The sequence below is a fragment of the Xenopus tropicalis genome, chromosome 2 (genome assembly GCF_000004195.4).
Source record: "Xenopus tropicalis strain Nigerian chromosome 2, UCB_Xtro_10.0, whole genome shotgun sequence".
NCBI lineage: Eukaryota > Metazoa > Chordata > Amphibia > Anura > Pipidae > Xenopus > Xenopus tropicalis.
This window is the reverse complement of record NC_030678.2, coordinates 117273257-117285279: the sequence shown is the minus strand read 5'-3', so window position 1 is coordinate 117285279 and position 12023 is coordinate 117273257. Positions and strand designations below refer to the sequence as shown.

Genomic DNA, 12023 nt, shown 5'->3' with positions numbered 1-12023 from the left:
CTTCATTCTAGTCTATGTAAAACAAGTAAAGTTTTGAGAAAAATAACTGCTACTGGGTGTGGACTTTTGCAGAATGCACTGCAGCTTGGGTTATGAATAGTAATGTCTTTCCTTCCATGTCAGTTGCAATGGAAAAAATTACTTGGCCCAGAAATGCAGACAGTGGGGCAAAACACTGTTACTGAGTAGATGAGAAAACCCCTGAATGAATAAGATCTGCTATTTCAGTTGTAAGTTTAGGGGCATATTTTTAGACGTACATCTTTAAATGAGAAGACGGAGGGGGGAATTCACAAAAGAGGAGATAGCCCTTTTTTGGAGTAGAAGTGGTGGAAATACTGGTGGCACTTTTCCGTTTTTGGTGAAAGAAAGACAGTTTACAGACACTTTTGTGAATTTGTCATTTTAACGACATTTATACGACATTTTCCCAACATTTTCAAAATGGAGTAAAGCTCAGTGTAACTCTGTTAGATCAATTCTAAGCTCTTCTGTTTTGTTTTGTTTCACCCAGTCTCCATTTCAAACCTAAGGTAGGGGCCCCATTGGGGGATCATTAACATATTAATGGGGATTAGTAGACTATTGATAGGGGACAAGTTTCTGTCTAACCCTAGAACAATAGGTGCAAAAAGCCTCATTAACATTTTATTAACAAGTAAAACACTGATTAAAAAAAGTTCAATTTATATCTAAAAGGTTTTTACTTTTATAATATATATTATTTATATATATATATATAAAAAGTTTTTACCTCACATTTACATAATTATGCAAATTTTAGCTTAATCAATGAGGCAATAATAACATTTTGTGTGAATATATTGTAAACATTTTTATTAAAAGGAAAAGTAAAGCCTCCCAGGCAAATTTTTTGTTTTAGCAGCAGCAGTGCCCCGTCTTTAATCACTTCACTGACACTTTCTGCAACTTATCTGTGCCCCCATAGCATGTCCTGAACTACAGAGCTGCTTGACAGCATTGGTCCCAACCTGTTCCCAGCAGCCATCTTGGGGATCAGCAAACAGCGCATGCACACTGGCACCCAAACTGGGATATTGGGGTGCAGGGTTGGACTGGCCCCAACAGGGCAAGTTGGTTTGTGGGCCGGATTGCTGCTGACCAGTAACGAGTAGGGGCTAGAGAAGACGGTATTTAGACCCTTAAATCTTGTTACAGAAGTGGAATTACACAGAAATATAGAAAAAAATTATAGATTGTCCTGAAAAAAATGATGTATAGTTTCCCTGTGCAAACTAAAATTACCCCTCAGGAAATGCCCCCAAAGTGAAATGGCATATGAAATGCAAAATCCTGCTGGTAAAATCCTTATTCCAAGGCTCATGTAGATTTGGGACTCGGTTTGATGGCATCGACAAAGGCAGATTCATAAAACAAATGTTGGGAAAATGACAAAATCTGAAAACTATCTGCTTGAAAAACAAATTCACAAAAGTGGAGATAGAGGTTTGTGAATTAGGTGGAAAATCCCACAAATCTATCCTCACTTTTATTTTGTCTCAATATCACCACTTTTGTGATTTCCCCCCATCGAGTTCCATAAATGAGTAGTGTTGGGTTCCCAAGTGGTGTCATGCAAAAGTTCCAAGCTACGTATTAGCATTATATATGATATTACATAAATTACATTTATCCAGTATTAGGATATATTGTAATAACATGTGTTTTATAAGGACCAGCACTTATTGAAAATGAAGAGTAGAATGTGATTTTGTGGCATTTTTTTTAATTAAAAATGTTTTTTTGAATGTTGATAAATCTGCACCTATGTCTTTAGGGAACTACCTTGTTAGTAAATTTTTATAGAAATTTTACTGGCTATTTTTTTTGCCAGAAAATAACTCATGGAAGGTAACACAGCCCCATAATTCCATGGGGCCATAGTTAAATTAAATATGCAGGAGACAGATGTAGCAGTAGGACAGCTACATGCAGATAAAGAATCCAATAAAAGTAATCATTATAGCAAATTATTTATACCTCTTGGTTAAAATGCAAACATGGCTACTTGAAACAGTAATTACACAAAAGTTACAGTTAGGATCACCCCAGGGCAGGAAATTTTCTGTCTGTGTTTTTTAAGGTTTGTAGTGTGTGTGAATATGTTTGAACAGCAACAATATGCAAAAAAAAAATCCTAAGTAAATCAGTGATAAACATTCTGAGCATTTTATAAAAATATTTTTAGTGATTTTAATGACTACAGTTTCACTTTACTTGAGGTTTCTTTGTTAGCAGCTGGACATCATCAGTGCTCTGCTGTTATGCCAGAAAAAGCTGAAGCCCAGTTCAACGCAAACAATGCAGATTTAATTTTAGCTGTTATTAAGATGTATATATATATACCTTCAAAAGATGATTGCAAGCGCACTCCAAGGACTTTTTCATTAAAAATCGATCTTTATTATATCATTGCCATCTTATCAACGTTTCGGCTCTGGCCTAGAGCCTTTCTCAAGATACAAATGGCCACATAAAAACCTCACATTAAATACACCCACAACCACAGGCGTGTCCCAACTACTTCCCAAACATCTCTCCCTTAATTAAAGGGATAGTGTTATCTAAAAAATCTCCCAAAGGAGCACAAAATAAAGTGAAAATAATTCATCCTCTCTTATCTAATTATTTTCACTTTATTTTGTGCTCCTAGTTGAGACACACCTGTGGTTGTATTTAATGTGAGGTTTTTATGTGGCCATTTGTATGTTGAGAAAGGCTCTAGGCCAGAGCCGAAACGTTGATAAGATGGCAATGATATAATAAAGACCGATTTTTTATGAAAAAGTCCTTGGAGTGTGCTTGCAATCATCTTTTGAAGGTGTTAATGGATCCCTAAGCTGCACCCGGGCAATAAGCAATGCTGGTTGAATAATATTTCGGAGTGCGGATCGTGATGCGATTGTGTGTGTGTGTATATATATATATATATATATATATATATATATATATATATATATATATATATATATATATAGGTGCTTGGAGAAAGGTACCGCTCACACAGGTCTTAGGTTCAGTGTTGAAGTTTTATTGTAGAGGCAAGAGAACTGACGTTTCGGCTGCAACACCAGCCTTTGTCAACTTTGACAAAGGCTGGTGTTGCAGCCGAAACGTCAGTTCTCTTGCCTCTGCAATAAAACTTCAACACTGAACCTAAGACCTGTGTGAGCGGTACCTTTCTCCAAGCACCTGTAAACATTTTGTTGGGACTGCACCCAGGCACATTTACTAGCTTTACACGTGAGTGCCGGCTTCTGCTGCATATTATATATATATATATATTTATAGAACAGAATGCCAAAAGATTAGGATCTTTTTAAATAAACACTTTTTGCTTTTTCTGCAGAATTCTGTTCTCTTATTGATCATTTTAGCCAGCACCTAGGGCAAGTTGTTTGTTTGCAGGGTGTGCTTCTAATTTTCTAGTGTATATACCTTTCTTACTTGTGACCCACAGTCAAATGTGAAAGACTCAAAAGTATCATAAAAGTCCATGAAGGTGCCCAATAAGGGCTAAGATTGCCTATTAGGCAGCCTCTATGCACACTATCGCCTTACAGGAGGCTTTATTTGGTAGTAAATCTTGTTTTTATTCAACCAAGACTTGCCACCAAGTCAGGAATTCAAAAATAACTACCTGGTTTGGGGGCACTGAGAGCAACATCCAAGGGGTTGGTGAGCAATGTTGCCCCTGAGCCACTGGTTGGGGATCACTGCTGTATACAATACATATAAAGCCACAAATATGAATAAGTAGCACACACTACAATGTAAAACTACATCATTTAGACTGCTTGCACTTTAGTTTTAGCTTTTACTGGCAAGGCTAGATTTTTGTCTGCATGGAGTATGGATTTGGCAACTCCCTAGGAATCCCTGATTCATCTCTATCACCAACAACAACTGATTAAAAACATACCTGGATATACATGCTCTCTCAGAAAACTTTATGCCTAAGAAAAATAAGGGGTATTATATAGTTATACTTTGGTTTCTGCTGAGCAGAAATAATAAGGGGAGTTGTTTAGGGGCACTAAAATGAATGTGGTGAAGAGGAGTGCTGCAGTATTCCGCAGATCCCAAAGCAGTCTGGGGATCATTAAACTGAGCAATTTAAAGAGCTACACTCCACACATAACCAGTGCCCTTTTGGTTGTCAAGCTGATAATATAAGCATAAAGAAACCCTAATATTTGGTTATGAATGATCAGCTTAGTTTCAGATAAACCTTTTACCCATTTGTTAACCCCATTGGGAAAGAATTTGCCCATGACGGTGGACAGCCATAGTGCCCAGGGATTACCTCATCAGAACAAATAATGTCCTGGTTACACTTCATTTCCACTGTCCACTAATTCCCTGATATTTGTAGTTATGAGAAAAAAATATGATTTCTTCTTCTATCAGGAAGTTATTTCCTTTTTTTTAAACAGGTGTTTATCACTGTTGTTTATTTCTAACTTCTCAACAGGGAACTTTCCCAAAATAAATAACAGACTGGGTCCTATTCAAATGCATTTGAAAGGGGTGTCAGCTGACATGATTCAGCTTAAGCCAAAAGGAAGTTAAATATTTATATGTTTATATCTCTGCATAGTGGTTGTTTGTTCAGTGATAAGAGCATTCCTGGTTTATTCCCCAAACCACAAGCTACTGCCTCTAAATGTTTAATACTCCAAAAAATTCACTAGTGCAATAGTTTCTGCCCACCGCTGGGCATCAAAGATACAAGGGGTAACTGCATCATATCTGCTCTGACCCCACATATAATGCCCCTGTCTGTAGCAGCCTAACATCTGGCTCTGGCCTACATTTTTTAGCCACCTTTCTATCATTCTATTTCTCCTTTTGCACACGCAAAACACAAGTTCTTGAGAACTGAGACCAGTTGTATTACTATTATGTAACAGAATACAATGCTTTTGTATGGTTACTTTCTGAAACGGACATGCAAACTGCTTATAAAAAAGTAGAGGGCTTATAAATCACCCCTAATTATCTGTTTTGTTTAGTTTGTCTGCTATCATTGAGACAGAATCTAAATAAACATTGGGTTTCTCCAGATGTTAAAGAACAAGTTCATTTTGTCATTGTTAATCCTTTAAAATCCTATCAATATTTCCTGCTGAGCATATGGCAAACAAATAAAACTGCATGTATAATGAATCAGCAGGGTACAACCATTTTTGGTAAACAGAACAAAGGCTTTATTGGCACAACCATATAAACACCCCAAACCTTTTTGTAGCGTCTCCCTTCCCTCACAATAAGCCAGCAGTACTGACCAAGCAGCCAGTAAGCTATAAATAGGCAATATAGTTTAATAGATATCACTAAGGTTATATACGGTACAGGCCAGGGCTTACTTTCCTTCTGTGGTACTTAATTTCTCTATACATTTATTTTAATGTCTGTCCTCCCTTTGTATACTTTCTGCATTGTAAAATTTTACAATGCTATGTATCCTAGTAGCACTATATACATTATACATATAGTTTTATTTTTTAATGATGTTTTTGAGGTGGAACTGAGTCAAACTTTGGGAGGTCCATTTATCATCATTCTGATTTTAGTGGTTTTAGGGTATTTTGAAACCACGAAGAAATGCATTTCCACTAAAACCACAAATCTCCAGTTATTTATTAAAAGATCCCATAAATGAATTAAAAAGTGGAATGCAAAAAAACTCATATGAAAACCTCACATTTTTTGTTTTCTTATGAATTTTCATGTGCAATGAAAAAAACCTCTAAAACCACAAGCAAAATAAAGATTGTTACAGCTTGCCTAGGACAGCTACCTTTGACTTCTACATGATCTTGACAGCTTTTGAATGGGAAGTTTTGTCTTTTTATTGTGTGTGGGTTTTTTTGCTTAATTAATCACAAAGTTTTGAGTTTTCGTGTAATTGGTATAATCCACAATTTTTAGTGCTAAAAACCATGATTCATAAAAACGAAAAAAATATGAACGTTAGTTAATGGGCCCCTTAGAATAAAGAAAGAATTGCACAATTTCCAAACATCAAAGAAATAAGTAAACATGAAAATTTTGGGAAGCAGTTACATTTGATGTGAATCAATATAAAGCATTGCAAGATATAATTCACTGCAAATAATCCAGATGGTCTGTCTAGCCAGAGGGGTGTTATGAAGTGAACTATGTAGGAGTCAAAGTTTCTGCTGTCATTTAAGCAACACTTTCTTAGCTTTTCCTTTCTATTTGATGTGAAAATGTTTCAAATCTAGTTTATGGGCATCCTAGTATGGAAATATATTTCTGATATTTTGGGTTTTTTTTGGGAATTTATTTTATAACCATTTGTGCTTTTTTGTTTTGTTTTAGGGTGACAAGTCATATACAGGCCCCTGTGGAGGAAGAGACTGCAGTCAGGGATGCCAGTGTCTGCCCGAGAAAGGAAGTCGTGTAAGTGGCATATCATGTTATTATCATTTTTGCATATAAGTCCATACAAAAGAGATGTAAATTGTAACAGTCTTGGTTACGCCTAGAAAAGCATTGGGTGAACTGCCCAAAAACATATTTATGTAATTAAGAAAATGGTTGCAATGATATCCTTCGTGGGACATATATTTTTAACTCTCTGCCCATCTGAAATGACAAGTAAACTTTACATGTTAGAACCACAAACATATTTATTAACATGGGGTACCTAATTCACTAATAGCGATGACTTGTGGCCAGTAATAAAATAACTTACCCTGGGACATTTGGTTTCTATGTATTCTTTCCTAATTAAAGGTTTGCTTTGTTTATAGCTGTCTTCTTGCCAGGCATCAGTAGAATCTGGTACCAAATTTACATACACTAACATACACTCCAAAATGCAGAATAATCTTTATGGCACATTTAAGAATACAGTTTATTAAGGTACTCTGAGAGTCAGACATAGATATTAGCCAGCACTCCATTGAAATGAAAAGCTTTTATTTTACTTCAAGGGCAATATCAACATTTCAAGCCTGTCCTGGCTTTTTCAAGCTTGATAAAAAGCGAGGACAGGCTTTAAGGGTGAAGACACACAGAGCTACTAGTAGCAGGAACTTGGCTGCTAATAGAAACAATGCTGAATTTACTGATAATTGTCTCTGCATGTGTTTTTGCAGAGGCAATTCTCATTATTTTCTATGGCAGGGTATTTTCTGGAGATTAGTAGCCGTGAAAAGTAGCTGCTACTAGTAGTTCTAAAATATTGCTGTTGCAATTGATGTAAAATACAGGCTTTAATTTTAATTGAATACTGTCTGATATTTATATCTTCAAGTTAAGGCAGCAACTGAAAGCCTATTGGAGGATGTGCACCCAACATGTTCTGCCTATACTTTTGAACTAAGGCACACCAAGCAATAAAAGTACTGTACTGCCTATCCCCATATTCCAAAGCCATAGGCATGATACTTCCAACCTTTTCTGGAGCATTTGTTGACAATAGCAAGACAATAAAACTGGTCAAATGCAACAGATTTATGAAAAATAGAAAAACTATGTGAAAATCATACATAGGAGGATTTCCTCCTCATCCTCCACCCTAAATTACCAAGGTTAGAGAAACAGGAGTTTCTCTGACAAGAGGCCTGCTGTTCCAACTATTTTCTGCCAAGGGGGAACCACTTTGGTATTGTCAGTGGTTTTGTGCCACAACCGCAAAGGAAATGAGGAAGGATGTTGGGAGAGAGTCACAGAGCAAATGTAACTTCTTGCTTCTGTTCAACTAAAATAGACCAAGGATACAGAGTTAGATATGTAACTCATATATGACAAGGAAGACATTTGGGAGTAATAATGTGAACAGTTATTATTCCCAAACCTTTATAAAGGCTTTGTGAGTAGGAGTGTTTAATTTGTTTGGTCTGTTTAGTAGTCATGACAACACTTTTTATATTATGGAACATAAATATTCCCTTTTGATCTACTAGGGTTTTATTGGCATCATAAGCTGCTGTGCTTGTTCCTGCAATTATTATAAACGTTCCTATTTTCCATTTCCAGTATTGGAATGCCTTGCCATACACAACACCCACCATTGTACAGCTCAGCTACCACTTTAAATGTTGATGTATAAACGAGCAGTGCTAGGCAAACTATCTTATCTGTTCAACTGCATTGATACTTATTTCCCTTAAACATGCTGCTGCTGAAAAGCTTTGGAAATCCTATCAGACACTTACAGCAGGAACGGATGCAGGAAGGATTTCCTAATTTCCTACTTTGAACATACAGTAAATCAGCTGATGTCCTTAATCGACTGCTGGCAGGAAGAACGCTCGCCTTTCCAAATAACATTTTGTAGACTTTAGGAACAATTTTTTAAAGACTTTTTTTCACAGTAGATAAACATCATATCTTCTACACTTTGATCTTAAATTTGCACAAATATGTGGCACTTAATGAATACTTAAAATATCCATCTAAAGGAAGTATACAGCTTTTATCTTCAAATAAATAAGAAAACAACTTTTTTTAGTGTTTATTTTATTGCAAAGTAGGATTATTATGGATGTATTTTTAGATTAACATTTACTAGATTGCAGTTTTCCTTGGCACTCATATTTTGAATCCTAGCAAGCAAGTTACTGAATTGATTATGCTACTAATTCTCTTTATTTTGGAACAATGCATTTTGCATTGTGTCATAGTGATGGCAATTGTAAACCAGCCCTTTAGTCATGCCACATACTAGGAATAGTAAATAGTCCATTTGCTAAGTATCTACTCACATACACTTGTACTATTCCTATAATAATTGATCCCTGTCTTTTATTATCAGCTACTAAAGCCTGCTAGGTGATATTGCATATCATGGTTTTTTCCCATGGGAAAGCTTAGGACATATTTAGACTAGAAATTCTCACTTTATCAGCCTCTCCCAACAATATATTTAGTCATGAGATAACTTTGCAAAATGCCTAGAAAAGGAATTGAGTTAGTGAACATGCCCTTAAAATGATCTTACTATGCATTCCTATAAAGCATTATTAGCGCAATGTTATAGTCCATTTGACTTTTAGTTAATTATAATTTATTTATGGGTGGCTAGTTTATGACTACCTTATGGTACATGTATTAAAAAAAATGTCACTGACTGTTGTATCTGTATCTGTATATGTATAGGCGCAGAATGTTGTTATGCCTGCTAGTTACTTACCCAAGCAAGTATATGTGAGTGCATACTTGGCAAATGGGTATCTTGTACAAAGGGAACATAATATCACACAGCCCCTGCAAACCTTACCTGTCATGATAATATGTTCATTTTGCACAAATGGAAATGTTTTAGACAGATTAGGAGAATCATATATTAACAAAGAGATGCTGTAAGTTATTTTTTGTGGTTCTGTACTAGCCCAGGCAGACCACAGCCCTTCAGCAAGGAAGATCTGTGTCTCAAAAATGCTCGTAATAGCTCCCCATTTTCTTTTCTGCTGTTTCACTGCACATGTTCTGTGCTATTGTCAGTTACCTGTACTTAGGGATCAACTTACAATATTCTGTATATATAGAATATAAAACTCACAAAACAAGTCTAATTACCTGGTAACTCAGAAACCAGTGCCACTAGCATCAGAATTTCATAATCAGCCCTGTAGCATTAGTGTCAATAAGTGTCATTTTATGCTTGTTTGTGACAATTTGATTTGTGACTAGCCCCAAGCTTAGCTTCTCAACAGCTGCCTAGAACCAAATTTCAAAATATCAGTGTCCTGTGCACTGCTTTGGAGCCATGGATCATTACTGTTATAGGGCTGCTAAACCTTCTAAATGGTGGAGTAAGTTCAGTAAAATACAACATAGAAGATAACAGATGAAATGAAAATTGCAGTGCAGAACAATAAAGCATTTAAATAATTCACTTTCCAAGCTTCTTTTTCAAGAAGTTTTGGGTAGAAGAGAAGACATTTAATCAAACAGTCACAGTTCCACCTCCTGTTTATTAAACAGACAACTAATTGGGAGTGGGGCCATGCTCATTTATAGGAAAGTTCTTATCTCTATTGAAACAAAATCTCCTGATTTACTGGTTGAAATTTTGGGAGATAGTAAGGTATTTCTATTAAATACCCAGATAGATAGGAAGTTAAAACCATTTTGAATATTCTAGATTTCCAGAAGAAATCCAATGAGAGTTTAAAATGACAATGTGCTAATGAGCCTTTTTTAAAAGATGCTAGCAAAGCATGTTTCAGACTCCTTTGGTCTTTTATCACTGAACCTGAAGAAGGACCAGTATAACTTCTATTTAAAAAACATATTTAATCCAATGTCAATGCAAAAAGAGATAGGCCCTGAGCAATGTAGAAAGTAATACTGATTTTTTTATCTTTCACCCTTGTAAAAACCAAAGGTTGTCTTCAAATCATGTCTTTTTTCAACTGTTAAACATGGTGATAAATTTATAAAAGTATAGGCAGTCAACTTGTGGAAGTTATTCAGTCTAGTGATTGCTCTTCCTAATCATATAATGGTCAAGCTATATATGGAATGGTCCAGTTATCCAGTATATTTAATACAGATCTAGTATGACAGCATTTCAATTAGAACTAAAGCTGTTTTAAGGATGACCCTACTCCTTATTGGGTACATTAATATAGTATTAGATGTTTGTTTTCACTAATTTGTCTTTCTCTTACTACACATATTGGATTGCTGATTAGCTGATATGTATACTGCTAATTAAACTTTTGGATTGAGGTTGAGCTAATTATTGATATAAAACTCTACTAGGTATAAAGCATTTTGAAGTGTGTTTTGATCTCTTCCCAACAACAGATAGGAGTGCTACAAGTCTCCCTAAATAGGTTATGGTTAACAAAAAAGGATGCCATAAAAGAACACTTGCATGCCATTGCCCTAAGTGGGACAATATACTAACCATTTATGGATTAGGAAATGATACAAGCTCTGCATTGTTCTTTATCTTTAGTAACAATATTATTGTTCTTTATCTTTAGTAACAATATTATTGTTCTTTATCTTTAGTAACAATATTTGTGGGAACATTTTTACTTTGCACATATATAAGATTTGTGAATCTGAATTATCTCATCTACCAGACTTTTATAGTTTGTGCCACAGCGCAATTTTTATGAAATAAAACCTCTTGCTGAAAAGTGTATTTATAAAACAAAGTATAAACAAAATACACTACCAATCAATGCAGCATTCAGTCTTTTAAAGAATATTTCACTGTGAAATGCATTCTTTTGTTTTTAATTTTGTCAGCTTTTGAATACTTTGGTACAGTAAGCACCTCTCAGTGTATATGATATACCGGTACTTCATAGTTATTTGTAAAATCTTCGTCAAGTTTCCATTGCCCTTTACTAAATTTTGAATTAACACATTGTCATTGTAGTCTAGAAATCCCAATAGAACTGTTCTTCAACCATCCATGTGTTTACAAAACTCATTGGTTTGTTTTGCTGCAATATTCAATGGCTACTTTCCAGGCCTCAGTACAAGATGGGTGTGGATTGGATCAGATGAAGCTACAGCTCTCTTGTTCACATCTTACACTTTTTGGCAGAACAATTTGCATTATCTGCTTTATGTCTAGGGACACTGTGTTTTAGCTGCACCTGTTAAAAGAGAGGGAAAATCAGATTACTGGATGTCAAGACTAAACCCTACATGTATCTACTCAGTATAAATATCTATATTTTTTAATGGAATGCTAAATTGATGACAACCAGATGTAAAGTAGCATCTGTTTTGTAATACCCCTTATGAATGTAATTCTTTCCGCATTGTTCTGAAGAAAAGGCAAAGCAAAAGCGTGGAAAATGACGTGATTCATTGGCTTTAGTCTGTGTCTTTGGCTACATTATCAAGAGAATCTTTTTAGTTGCGCAACACATTTTACAACAAGTGATAAAAAATAATGTTTGTGTTCTACAGAACAGGAAATCTTCCAAAAGTCAATAATTAGATACATCCTAAAAAGTGTAATTTAGAAATTGCAGATGAGAACAGAAATAGCA

The 12023-nt window shown here is 35.3% G+C and overlaps 1 protein-coding gene across 4 annotated transcripts in view; it reads left to right on the top strand.

Moving 5' to 3' along the window:
• Positions 1-12023, top strand: part of col4a2 (collagen, type IV, alpha 2) — a 122931-nt gene that overhangs the window by 28206 nt on the left and 82702 nt on the right. For all 4 annotated transcript variants that reach the window (XM_031897040.1, XM_031897041.1, XM_002933017.3 and 1 more), the window contains exon 4: positions 6370-6450. In XM_031897040.1, coding sequence (XP_031752900.1) covers positions 6370-6450 — 81 coding nt within the window. The remainder of the gene's footprint in view (positions 1-6369; positions 6451-12023) is intronic.